A 14,360-nucleotide genomic window follows, 5' to 3' on the forward strand; every position below is an offset into this window, starting at 1 on the left:
CCACTCCTTCCCCCCAAAAACATTGTTTTTTGAGGCAAAATTCCTACATTGCAGCATAAGAGAGGCTCTGAACTGCAATTCATGCGGGTGGTTCTAAACTTCTGCAAAGCTCCAGTCCTTTGGGACTTGGGGTTTGGTTTGATCCAGAGAGAGGTAGCTATAGACACTAAAGTTCAGATACAAATCTGTAACCAGATCCAAACTTCCATCTGTTTGAGATAGTCTGTTTGGATTCTGGGTTTCGGTTCAGGCTCATCTCTAAAAATGGGGGTACAAATGTTTTCTGTTTAATTACAATCTATTAGACACCCAGAAGCAATAGATTCCTTCTAAATTGAAGAGTGTGTGTTTATGCTTTTATATGAAGGAGGGCTGGTCCCTGTGAGTAGGGTTCTAGCCTGAGACTTGAGAAACCAGATTAAACTCACTCACTCTGTCTCTGGGCCTCAGTTTCTCATACCTCAATTCCCTGTCTGTAAAATGGGGATAATAGCACTTTCTTACTTCAGAGGGGTTTTTTGAGGGTAAATATACTTAAAATGTTCAGATACGATGATAATGGTGAGCCATATCAGTACCTACACTATGTCCTTCAAGGCCAGAGTCCCGTGGAAAAAACAGTACGCGGCTATGTAATTGAAGACTTCATCATAATACCAACATACAATGGGGCAGAATTAACATTGGACAGGCAATTATCCATCTGGAATTTCCTAATTTTCAAGTGCTTGACTTTGCAACCTAACCAATGTTCTTTTAACAAAGTTTTTTATATTTAATTAATTTCCTAGATCCTTTTTTAAAGGAAAAAAGTGAAGAAAATTCTATTAGGTGCAGTAACAGCCTCCCTTTCCCCAATCATGCATCACCAGCTGGGTCTGAACCTTGAGCATTATAGCTCTATGTTAGCAGTCCATGGTACAGAACTAACTCAATCAGTAGGCACTAGGAGAAAACTATTATCTTGGAGGTGGGGATGAGCCTCTGAAGCAGAGTCTGTGTGATTGGGGAGCATGGCCAGGTGCTCCCCCTCTGTCTCTCACAGAAAGTGGAAGGACCACACGGTCCTGAGAGGGAGGAGGATGACTATCAATGCCACCCAGCTCTCTGGGGGAGGGAGGGAATGTTAGAGGGGAAGGAGAGAGACAGTCAGTGGGGGGAGCTCCAGTCCCATGTGGTGACCCCAAATTGGGGAAGGAAGCAGTGGGTTGTTGGGACCAGGTGCTGAGTTCCAGGGGTGTTAGTGACAGTCCCGCCAAGTATAAGGCATCTTGCCTGACATGTATTCCTGCAGTTTGGCCTGTATGTCATGTCTCGCTCAGCTACGAGCAGCAGCTGCACTTCCTCCTGTAGCTGCTAGAGCCTGCTGAGGAGCCTGACTCAAATCAGTCAGGGTCTGAACCTTGAGCATTATAGCTCTATGTTAGCAGTCCATGGTACAGAACTAACTCAATCAGTAGGCACTAGGAGAAAACTATTATCTTGGAGGTGGGGATGAGCCTCTGAAGCAGAGTCTGTGTGATTGGGGAGCATGGCCAGGTGCTCCCCCTCTGTCTCTCACAGAAAGTGGAAGGACCACACGGTCCTGAGAGGGAGGAGGATGACTATCAATGCCACCCAGCTCTCTGGGGGAGGGAGGGAATGTTAGAGGGGAAGGAGAGAGACAGTCAGTGGGGGGAGCTCCAGTCCCATGTGGTGACCCCAAATTGGGGAAGGAAGCAGTGGGTTGTTGGGACCAGGTGCTGAGTTCCAGGGGTGTTAGTGACAGTCCCGCCAAGTATAAGGCATCTTGCCTGACATGTATTCCTGCAGTTTGGCCTGTATGTCATGTCTCGCTCAGCTACGAGCAGCAGCTGCACTTCCTCCTGTAGCTGCTAGAGCCTGCTGAGGAGCCTGACTCAAATCAGTCAGGCTGTGCTTCCCCAATAGCCCGTGTGCATTCAGCCCTGTTTTTAGACTGACAAGTGCTAAAATAGAGGCCTGTGAAATATGCACAAAGTGAGGGGAAACATCGCAAAATGTGAGTTTATTTGCACTTTGCTACAAATGCAGAAATGACCGTGTTTTGGTTTTGCTCAAAGAAAGGCCCCTTTTTCACTAAAAATGAACCAGTTCCCCAGAGAAAATGGGTGCACACAAATGAAAATTGGCTTTGGAATTTGATTGTATTTAAAAAAAAATTAAACTGCTGTTGGACCTATTGCTAAAATACTAGTGTTTTATTGAGATCAGTGAAATGCCATTACATAATAAAAAGTCACAACTTGCTTGAACAGTAAACGTATTTTTCTCCAGTCAAAGTGGACCAATGAACACAAGAGGATTACAAAGTCCACATGAACTGTGGAGAACTGCCTCTTGTCTAGTTAATATTAATTTACTACTTATAAAGTGATAAGAATCTCATGGCTTCTGTTGCCTGTACTTTTCCCTTTAAATCCTCTTTAGTCAGTTTGCTGAATCACCATGTCTGTTGGCTCTAAATAAACGTGAGTGGCGATGATGATGATGATCAGGGTGGCACACCTTACTGAGACTGGTTAGGGATATTAGACTAGGAAATATAGTGCAAACTAGTTTCCTCTCTTATTGGAGAGCAATTCTCCAAGGGAGCTGGAGTGACATAGATAGTGCCAGTGTAACTGTTACTTTTAGCCATGACATCGCTCTGAACCCAACAACACTACACCACTGGGAGTGCACGGCTGCAGAATGGGAACCGGTTCAGCAGAAATAGTGCTGTCACTTGTGCCTCCCTTTGCACTGAGGTTTCTCTGCTTATTCAAGCCCATTCTGGAATTTGCTGCTGTTTTGTTGTTGTGGTGGGGTTTTTTTTATCTCCTTGCAGTAAAGTTCATGCAAGTGGTCTCTCATTGTTCACCTTGCCTTTTTATTCCTCCCCTCCCCTTCTTCACTTGACACCTGTTGCTGTCTTCAGTGGGTGAGATGCCCAGGGAATTCTGTCATCGGTTAGAGAAGGGGAGCAGAGCATGTATGTGAAAGAGGGACAGAAGAAGACGAATACAAATCTCCCCCAGGCAGGCAGCCGTTGGGAGAGTTCTCTTGGTTTGGGTTGCTTTGTGGAATGTTGCAGGTGCGATTTTTGGGGGCTGTTGTGAGTGCTGTGGGGGGGCTTGTGAGTCGCCATGCTGCAACAAATTTTGCATGATATGTACATTGACCCTGAGCTCCTGGCAGAACTGAATGAAGAGCAGAAGCTCATCCTGTTCTACAAAATGAGAGAAGAGCAGCTGAGGCGTTGGAGGGAAAGGGAGGAAAAAGAACAAAGGGAGGAAGCTGCACTGAAAAGGACCACGAGACTCAAGCAAAGTAAGCTTTTGTGGACGTGGGCTGAGACGGTCCTGTGTGATATAGAGGAACAAGATAGGCTGTAAGGTACTCTATAAATGGAAGAGACCACTTGGAGTAGTGTTGCCAAGTGGCTAGAGCAGGGGAATGGGTGGAAGCTTGGCTCCACCGCTCTGCCCTCTATTCACTGGCCAGAGAACTAGCACTACGCCAGGGTGGGTAGTCCTATTGCTGCGATAGACCAGCAGTAATTTATTAATCCAAAAAGGCGGAACCAAGGGAGGAAATTTCCATTCATTTGTTGCCCTGAAGCACAATGACTCCCAGCGCTATTGCTATGGCAGAGCAGTTTAAGCACTACCTGCTGCCCAGGAGGGTCATAACCTATGATCATAACCTAGCCTTTAATCTGTCTGCCCAAAATTTTCAAAAGTGCGTAATGATGATTGGGTGTCTGGTTTCCAGAAACTGATAGATGTTGAGAGAATTCATGTTTGTAACCTTAGATGGAAAATGCTGTAGGATTGCAGAATCCTGGACTTACCCCAAAAATTCTTGTGTGTCAAGACAAAGGATACAGTATTGTCATTTCTATGCAAAGGTGGGATCGTGGGTTACATGTAACTTTTTCAGTGTGCATGAACAGTGATCTTTGGCTGAGCTCAATCTTTTTCTCTACAACCCATCACCCCTTGCCAGTATGGAAGGTTTATCCATCATTGCAGGGATTCAGAAAATATATTAAGGCTCCCAATTAATTGGACAAAGCCAAAGCTCAGAATAAGTCTTTTCTTCAGTCACTAATTAGCCAGCTCTGTGCTTTGCTATTGCAGAATTCCAAGATGAGCGTGTATGAGCTGCTTACATTAAGACACAACTAAGGTACAAGTCTTGGTTCTGGGTACTAGACATAAGTGTAGGTTTCAGAGCTTAACTGAGCATGTTTGTGCTTTAAGTAGCTTATGGCTTGTTCTTGCATGGTGCTGAGTATATCCCTATGGATGCTTTATACCTTTCAGGCTGGGTCTTTACCCTGATTGTATCCTTTACTCGTAACTGATCCTGTAGACTCATTGGAACAATTGCAGGATCAGGCCCTCTAAAAATGACAGGATGTTAACGTACAAAGGTATTCTTGCGCAAAATCCAGTGGGGAGTGCAGATACACTAATATCCTATGGATTAGCAGCAAATAGGCTAAAATTGTCTCTACACTGATATTAACATGAGGGCTCGGAGGATCCTATTTTATTTAATTTCCTATTCGCCTCCTGAACAAGTTCTTAAACACACTGTAAAGGGGCTTTTCCTACAAAAGATCACCTCCATACTGCTTCTTTCATATAGCACACAAAGCTTGTTTACTTTGATTTGTAACTGAGGAAAATATTAGAAATGCGATTCAGACCCACAGACCAAAACAATATTATAGTGTCAAGATAATCTGCATTACACTCATTCTCTGAGGAAGACTGATGCAGAAAAATCTAATGGCAAAACTATTTATATGACAATTTGTCATGCTGACATCTAAATTTCCATATATAAATTATATATTAAACCTATTCAGCATTGTAGTGCAGGAGACTATTTTCTAGGTAACTAATTTTCTGATTTACAACGAATAAGAAAAAAAGAGGGAGAAAAGCAAAAAAGGAACCTATAGATCATGTCTGTGCATGGATGTGTACATGCACATGCAGAGTAAAGCCACACAGTGACCCAGCTCCAGTTTACACTCCTTGACCCAAATCACCAGTATAAGATATCTTGATGGTTTTCCAGAAAATGTTCTTTCACCTTTCGTTCAAGACTTATTCCACTGGTCAACCAGTTTTGTTGGTTCCTTGAGTACTGAAATAAATGTCAGGCATGTGGGAGTGCTGGACTTTCAAAAGGAAGGGGAATGGGACTGAATGGGAGGTAGGAGCCTAACTCCCTTAAATTCCTCTGAAAATGTGGGGGGTGTTTCATTTTTGTATTTTTGCCTCAGTCAGCTGACATAGGTAAGGGTGTAGTCCTTTAATATGCTAGTCCCTTGTTAACTGTTCAAACTCACATGAATTGGGTTTATTTGATTTAGTTGGGGATTGATCCTGCTTTGAGCAGAGGGTTGGACTAGATGACCTCCTCAGGTCCCTTCCAACCCTGATATTCTGTGATTCTATTAGGAGGCAGTGCAAACTAGAGTCTAGGGCTCTGGAAACCTGGGTTCTATTCCTGGCTCTGCTGCTGGTTGACCTTGGGCAGATCATTTTCTCTGAGCGTCACTTTCCCCATCTGTAAAATGGGGATAATGATACAGACATGCTTGGTGATTTTTGGATTAAAAAGTGCTAAGGAGTATTATTATGCAGATCTGTAATATAATGTCAATGGTCTCCCCTAGAAGCTGGCTTCTTGCAAGGAAAATGTGTTGCAGTTCAAGCAGAAATGATGGACCTGATGCAGGAATTACTGGGTGGAATTCTATAGTCTGTGTTTATGCAGGAGCTCAGACTAGATGATCTAGTGGTCCTTTCTGGCCTTAAAATCTATGAGTGTATGACTCTTTCCCAACACACATTCTGGAACATATTGAACTCTTTGGATCACATCGTGTAGCAATTTGAAGTCCTCTTCATGCTCCCGATGGAATGTAAAGGAGGATTCCTATGCTTGGGACCTGCTCCATATAGTAGTATGGGGGATTTCTCCCTCTTTGATCAGCTTCTAGGAAACTTGGAAGCGCCACAACCACCTCCTTCAGTTCCCTGTCAGACTGAACAATTTGGGTGACTTCATCTGCTTCCTTTGCCAAAAGTCTGATTCTCTATCCCATGACACCGGTTTTATGCTAGTGTTAATCTCTTGAAGTCAGTGGAACTATAATGGTATAAAGCCAGTGTAAAAGAGTTGAGAATCAGGCCCTAGCTTTTCTTGGATGCCATGTAGTTAGTTTGACATCTAGAAGAGCTGTGAGAAATGGGTCTTGAATTCCCTGGCCTTTTGGTCTGACATGAGTCAGGATTACAAAGGTTTACACTGTACACACATTAAAAGCATGTAGGGACAAAATTAGAAAGGCCAAGGCACAAAACAAGATTAAACTAGCTAGGGACCTAAAGGGTAACAAGAAAACATTTTAGATACAGTAGAAGCAAGAGGAAGACCAATGACAAGGTTGGTCCATAGCTCAATAAGGAGGGAATGACAAAAACAGAAAATATAGAAATGGATGAAGAATTTTTGTTTCAGTTTTTAATTTGTTTTCACCAAAAAGGTTAGCAGTGACTGGAGGACTAACCTAATGAACATCAGTGTAAATGGGTAGGATCTGAGGCAAAAATAGGGAAAGAACAAGTTAATAATTACATATGCAAGTTAGATATTTTCAAGTTGGCAGGGCCTGACCTAAATACAGCCTAGAATTCTTAAGGAGCTGGCTGAAGAGATCTGTGAGCCATTAGCGATTATCTTTGAGATCTCATAAAGCACAGGAGAGATCACAGAGGACTGGAAAAGGGCAAATATAGTACCTGCCTATAAAAAGGGGAATAAAGACAACCCAGGGAATTATAGACTAATCTAGTCAGTTTAATTTTGGTAGCCAAAAAGATAATGGAGCATATAATCAAACAATCAATTTGTAAGCAACTAGAGGATAACAAAGTGTTAAGTAAATCCACATAGATTTGTTAAGAACCAATCATGTCAAACCAACCTAGTATCCTTTTTTGAATTAGAATTCAAAATGATCCTGACCAACTGGAGAAATGGTCTGAAATAAATACCCTGGGAGGTTGAGGACTCTCCATTATTCAAAGTTTTTTAAGAACAGTTAGTTAGACAAACTCCTGTCAGGGATGGTCTAGATAATACTTAGGTCTGCCTCAGTGTGGAGAACTGGACTAGATGATTTATCAAGATCCCTTCCAGGCCTACGTTTCTATGCTTTTAGCTGTATTACCAATACAGAAGCTAATCCTGGCAGTTTTCTACAATTTGGATTCTTATTTAGGAATTCTGTTTCTTAATAACCGTCTAATGGTGGGGGAAGGGAGGGGAAGATGAAATATATAAATACAAGCTAGCCTTAGCTAGCAGCCTTACCTTTTTGGGCTGGAATGTTGTAAGAGATTGTAGGACAAACAAGTTTGGGCCTATTAGTCAGTGCCTGTACAGAAAGCAGTGCTCCAGGAGGTGCTCTTAGTGACTTGTGGACTTGTACCTTCTAAACTAAGCCAACCAGACACTTGGCAAATAATTCACTGTAATAATTCAGAGCCCTCCCCATCTAGTGTCCCTTCTCTGGCCATTGGAGATATTTGCTAATAGCAGTTGCAGATGGGCCATATGCTATTGTAGGCAACCTCTTCATACCATCCCCTCCATAAACTTATCAAGCGCAGTCTTAAAATAAGATAAGGTGGTGTTTTGTTTTTTGGTTTTTTGCCCCTACTACTCCTCTGGAAACCTGTTCCAGAGCTTCGCTCCCTTGTGGTTAGAAATCTTTATTAATTTCAAGTCTAAACTTATTGAAGACCAATTTATAGCCATTTGTTCTTTTGCCAACATTAAATAACTCCACTCCCTCTCTGATGTTTATCCCTCTGATTCTGTAGTGGGGTGGCTGCCCGACTCCTACAGGCAGGGGTTAAAAGCAGCCAAGCTAGGCTGATTGGGGAAGCAGCCACAGTTGGGGCAGGCGAAACACCGGCCAGGAGGAGGCGCTCCATATGCTGGAGAGCTAATTCCCAAGACAACCAGCAGGAGGCACCACACCGGTGAGTCATCGCTTCACTACACATGGGAGAGAATGTGGGCATAGACAGTCACCCCTGATACAAGGGGCAGGGCAAGGAGTGTGGACTATTGCCCAGATCTGAGAGTTGAGAAAGAGAAGGTGGAGAAAATGGAGGACTACTACTGGAGGGCCTGTGAGGCCCGGCTCGCTGAGCAGAAAAGGGGACTGCTTCAGCTGCTGCGGGGGAGGGCACATGGACCTCATCGGGGTCCAGGCACCTGGGTCTGGAGGCTGGTGCCAGGGCCTAACAACTGTTGCCTGTGGGTGACCCGGACACTATAAGCGGGAGTGCCCCTACTAAAATGGAGCAAAGAGGCTCCACCTGGGGAAATGGGGAGTGGCCAGAGTTCTCCAAGTGAAGTCAACAGGGGTGCTCCAAACTTGTTGGGCCTGTGGGGAGCCTGGGAACAGGAAGAGGGAGTGCTCCTACAGGACTCACAGGGCCCAGGCTATTCCTGACGTGGCCAAAGGAAGTAATGTAAGGATGTAAGGTAAGATTGCCTTGCCCCCAGAGAAACAGAGGGAGGCCGAAGGATCGGAGGGGGTCGTAAAGACCAAGACCCCGGAAGGGAGGGGGTCTGGGGCAGAGGGGCCACAGATCAAGAAGGGAATCATTACATTTATGACACTCGCAGGGGCGAGACAGGCCACAGTGGAAATCTAAACATCAAGGGAAACCCACATGGGAGCTGAGCAGGCTACAGTAGGCTCCCAAACCCTTCAGGAGGGAAGCAGACTGCTCCAGAGAATAGAGAGCCTGCAGCAAAAGAGAGACCTCCTGCGGGCCCAGCTAAGAGGGAAGCTGGGGAGACAGAGACACCCCCCGGTGAGCAGTCTTAAGGGGGATGGTGTGTAGTGGAGCAGCTGCCCTACTCCTGCAGGCAGGGGTTAAAAGCGCCCAAGCTAGGCTGATTGGGGAAGCAACCACAGCTGGGGACATGCCCAATCAGGCCACAGCTGGCCCTATAAAAGGGCTGTGAGCCAGAAGCTGGGGGGAAAAATGTCACTCTAGTCCTTGAGGGAGAAGGGCTAGCTGCCTGAGAGAAGCTACCTGAAGTGGAACAATGCTGGGGAAGGGCAAAGGGAGTTGGGGAGCTCCAGCCTGGTAAACCCCTAGGCTGCAGGCCTTGTTAAGAGCCCAGAAAGTACTGGGGCTGCAGAGGGCCAGCCTAAGGATAGGCAAAGGCAGCAGGTCCTAATCCCTTGCCAATGATGAGTGACCATTGCAGTCTGCCCCAGTGAGTGAGGGCTAGATGATGACTGGCAGTAGCCACTGAGGCAAGGTGGGGATAGAGGGTTGAGGGTTCCCCTGGGAGGGGAGACCCAGATTGTGGGCAGAACCCTGAGGTAAAGGGGCACTGAGATCTGGGAGAGACATGGGGGCCAGCGGCAGGTGAGACAGAGGCCAGGAAGAGGTGCTCCATATGCTGGAGAGCTAATTCCTGAGATGACCAGCAGGAGGTGCCACACGGGTGAGTCATTGCTTTGCTACAGACCTATTTTTATAGAGAGCAATTGTATCTCCCCCCAGCCCTAGTTTGATTGGCTGAAACAAGCCAAGCTCTTTAAGTCTCCTCTCATAAGGTAGGTTCTCTATTCCTCTGATCATCCTAGTAGCCCTTCTCTGTACTGTTCCAGTTTGAATTAATCTTTCTTAACCATGGGAGATCAGAATTGCATGAAGTATTCCAAATAAAGTCTCACCAATGCCTTGAATAATGGTGGTAATCCTTCACTACCTGTACTGGAAGTACATCACCTGATGCATCCTAAGATTGCATTAGACCTTTTTCATGGTTGCATCACTTTGGCAACTCATCATCATCCCATGATTGACCAATACACTCAGGTCTTTCTCCTCTTCTGACCTTTCCAACTGATATGTCCCCAGCTTATAGTAAACATTCTTGTGGTTAGTCCTGAAGTTCATGACTTTGTACTATTAGATTTCATCCCATTGCTGTACTTCTCAAGGTTGTCCAAATTTTCTTTTATGATATCAAATCACCAACTAAGAAACCCAGGTTTTATGCAGTTCACTCAAAGCCTGAAAGAAATTGTATCTGCTTCTAGGAACCATAATTGCAGAATTACAAAAGAGAAATACATTCATATATCAAGGAATAGGAAATGATTTATCTCTAAAAACATCCACAGGTGTAAGGAAAATGGCTGAGTTACAGCTTTTAAACAATAAACTATGTTGAATTTGTTAGACAATCAGTGTGGCTTTTTCTTAAAGTTTTAGCATGGTGTTGAATGCAGTTTAGGCTATCTGATCTCCATTTGGTACAATGGACAAAGTCAACTGGATGTTCTGTTAAATTATGTTTTTAAAGGGGGAAAAAAGGAGTTACAATGCTCAGGCCATCAAGCAAACTGACTGACTGGTTTAATAGTCTTGTGTGCTTTCTAATCAATGTTATAGGATTTTCTGTAGGGTTGGAGGAGATTATATTATATTAGTCATCTTTAGTAGCTGTAACAGGACTACTCTAATACTCTGGCTTCCCTATTAGCAGTCTTTGCTCAAGGAAGTCGCAAGACTGCAATATCAGGGCACGTGTTATAGTGTAGGATTGCAATGTTCTAACTATGTGACTGAAACTTGCACTATGCCAGTCACAACTGTGCATGACACAGGTCAGCAGTATTAGCCCTTTCCTTTCATGGGCACTACATTAATGAACTAGATCACATTTATTTTGATGTATAATTCTATATAATATGTATTTTATTAGGTGAGTGGATGGCATAGACTTCTAGTAAGATGTCTTCTAATAAGAATAAAAAGAAAAGGAGTACTTATGGCACTTTAGAGACTAACAAATTTATTAGAGCATAAGCTTTCGTGAGCTACAGCTACAAATTTATTAGAGCATAAGCTTTCGTGAGCTGTAGCTCACGAAAGCTTATGCTCTAATAAATTTGTTAGTCTCTAAGGTGCCACAAGTACTCCTTTTCTTATTGCGAATACAGACTAACACGGCTGCTACTCTGAAACCTCTAATAAGAATGTAGCCAATTTCTGAGAGGTTTAATGTTCTGGATCCAATTTATTTACAAACTATTCCTAGGGTGGTTCCTGTAGGGGCATATTTCCTTCCATTGCAATACACAAAGCTTACAGCGCCACGTTTCCTTTTTGTTGAGTGCTAATAGCAGCACTAAAGGAAGTCACCTTGAAATGTCAAGATCCCTTTGGGCTTTGCTCAGGTTGACTGACAGCTGTGCCATTTGCACAGAAACATATTTATTTGATTAGGCAGCAGTCCTTTAACCATCTTGTCTGAATTGGGACTAAGTGAAGGACCCTGCCACTTTCGATGTAGACTTCTCTGCAGTATCCAGAGCCAAGGTGGCTTGGAGCTATCTGAATACCAGCAATGAGACTTCAAAAACTCTTAAATTAAGCAGCTGAAGCTTTTGGGAGAGGAGAGAATATTGGTTTGCTGCTACTTTATTCTGACATTTATTTGTTGTGAGCTACAATTCATGAGGTTCAGTCAAGAATGGTTTGTAACAGCTGCATTGCTATTCTCCTATCCTTAACCAGCATAGCTGGGAATAGATTAGCTGGGTTTATTACAGTATGGCTGGAAATAACTCCTTTATCTAAAGGCTATTAATGTTAGAAAGTCACTGGATGATAGATGAAAACACTTCATGATAAACAAAAATCCCTAGTATTGCAATCTGGTAGTTGGAGGATACAACATCATAAGTGTGTGTGTGTGTGTGAGAGAGAGAGTCGGCAGTACTCCCTTCTACTTCCCCATGGTTGCTATAGAACAGGGGCGGGCAAACTTTTTGGCCTGAGGGCCACATCGGGTTTTGAAAATTGTATGGAGGGCCGGTTAGGGGAAGGGTTCGTGGCCCGGTCCCCACCTCTTAGCTGCACCCCCCCCCCCACCACTGCCCCATCCAACCCCTCCTCTCATTCCTGACTACCCCTGTTCCCATTCAACCCCTTGTTCTTGCCCTGACTCCTATCCACACCCCTGCCCTCTAACCACCACCCTGAATTCCCCTGCCCTCTATCCAACCCCTCCCCCCGCCCCGCTCCATGCCCCCTTACTGTGCTGCCTGATGCACCGGTGGCTGGTGGTGCTACAGCCGCTGTCACCATGCAGCACAGAGCACCAGATTAGGCCAGGCTCTGCAGCTGCACTGACCCAGGAGCTTGCAGCCCAGAGTGTCGCACTGGTAGCAGAGCGAACTGAGGCTGCGGGAGGGGGACAGCAGGGGAGGGACTGGGGGCTAGCCTCCAGGGCCAGAGCTCAGGGGCTGGGCAGGAGAGTCCCATGGGCCAGATGTGGTCCACGGGCCATAGTTTGCCCACCTCTGCTATAGAAAATACCTTGGACGCTATATTATGCACTGAACTCTCATTTGTCTGTATGCACCTAACTTGCATTGACTTCCCTGGGAGCCAGGAGCCTAAACATCTTTGAGGATCCTAGCTGAAGAGCCTGATATTTTTTTTTTTTTTCAGTTTATTAAGGCTGCTTTATATACTTTGGCTGCCTTGGAAGTGTAAAGGGGCTTGAAAATGTCATAAATGTAATGATCTAAGATCTGATCTACCCGTAAGGCAACTGCTTTGAATTAAAGATCAGACCAGAGCCCCTTTAAAATTTTTAGCAGCATTCAGAACCAAAATCAGCTGAGAACTATTTCAATTTCCAGTTGAGATTTCTCAATAGGAACCAGATTCAACACGCATTGAAGTCAATGGCAAGGTTTCCTTTGGCTTCAATGGAAGTTGGATCAGCCCTTAGATTTCCATAATAAGGGGCTGAAATCTCATGAGACTAGTTTGAGATTTTGATGCAGTCAGATTTTAACCTGCACACTTATTCAACCTAACTCCTATCTTGAACTGAACCGTAATGTCTTAGCATGTATTTAATACATGCATGTCATAGATACTAACTTGTTGCAAAACACAAAAGAAATAAAATTCAGCTATCTTCAGCAATGGCAAAAACAAAAGTTGCTGAGATCACGCTTGCGTTAGTAAGAAATAATCCTATCAATTTCACAGTACAACTGAATTATTGGGTTGCTAACTGATGTTTAGTGATTGCTGGGTATTTGTCATGCATTTAACATAAGGCATTTCTAGAGCTGGAGGTTTAAATTTAGCCTTTAACTCCAAAAGGTTGGCTGCCATTCCTGGGATAAATGTATCCTTGGATATTTACCAGCATGTGATATTATGGATTTTTGTACTTTGGAGACATAATCTCAGTGCAGCTGTGGGTGGAGGGATTAAACAGAGGCTTTTTAAACTATCTTTTTGCTTCTCTGATCCTGGGGTCACCAGGATCTATAATAGCTTCCACTAGAACCTAGATATGTGTCAGCTGGATCAGCCAAAATGCTGTGCTCTTTGGTCTCTTCCTTCCCAACATGCCCACAGCACAGAGTGGGAGTGACCTAGTGTCAACTATGATACACTAATAAAAATGATACTAACAGGATCTTGTAAGAGGGAAAAGGCAAATTACAATAAATATGGCAAATACAACAAAATATTCCTATATGCAATTTCTATATAGATCCATTCACACACAGGATCTACAGAAAGATTGTTATATTTACCAGCCTAGATGTTGCTCATGCAAAGTCACTGGCCAGGTGGCCTGAACACGAGAGTGGAGCCGAGTTGTTGTCAGATGCGCATCCGATGCTCCTGGAGGGTGGTCGTAGAACCAGACTCAAAGAACAGTCCTTGGACCCAATTTTTATGTGCCTCTGGTTCAGTATGAGTCTATGGAAGTTGCTTCATCATGCTGAATTTACAATTGAGATGACCATCAATCAGCAGGTGGTGCAACCGTGATGGCTCCATGATGGCTAGGTGTTATCTTGTTCTTCCTTAATGCGTTTTGGGTGGATTCCGGTTTGCCCTCCGGGGGTCATCCAGTTATCTCCACTTTGCATATTCTTTGGCCCATCGATATCAAGATTGAAATTCTTAGGATTAGGCTGGCACCATTTACTAACCAATTATTTCCCTGCTTCAAGCTCTCAATTCCATGCAGTCATCATTCATTCTTTTACTGAACACAATCTATGACTCTTGATTCATTTAACAAGTTTTATCCCACTATCTATCTTTCCCTCTTTGGATAGCAAGATTTACATAGGCATGACAAGGGGCCCCCATGGGGGAAGAGCATCAGGGTGTTTTAAATAACAGCATTGTTTCCTCAAAGTTCTTATCGCTTTCCAGCACACTTTGTCCTGTACCGGCCTG

General features: G+C 44.1%; 1 protein-coding gene across 2 annotated transcripts in view; it reads left to right on the forward strand.

Moving 5' to 3' along the window:
- The first annotated feature begins 3,146 nt into the window (after positions 1–3,146).
- Positions 3,147–14,360, forward strand: part of SH2D4B (SH2 domain containing 4B) — a 112,657-nt gene continuing 101,443 nt past the window's right edge. Inside the window, exon 1 of one of the 2 annotated variants that reach the window (XM_043519134.1) lies at positions 3,147–3,330. In XM_043519134.1, the coding sequence (XP_043375069.1) occupies positions 3,147–3,330 (184 nt within the window). Of the gene's footprint in view, positions 3,331–8,485; positions 8,587–14,360 lie in introns of those variants that run through there. The other variant, XM_043519133.1, reaches the window with a different exon arrangement.

Source organism: Dermochelys coriacea, chromosome 7, assembly GCF_009764565.3.
Source record: "Dermochelys coriacea isolate rDerCor1 chromosome 7, rDerCor1.pri.v4, whole genome shotgun sequence".
NCBI classification, from domain to species: domain Eukaryota; kingdom Metazoa; phylum Chordata; order Testudines; family Dermochelyidae; genus Dermochelys; species Dermochelys coriacea.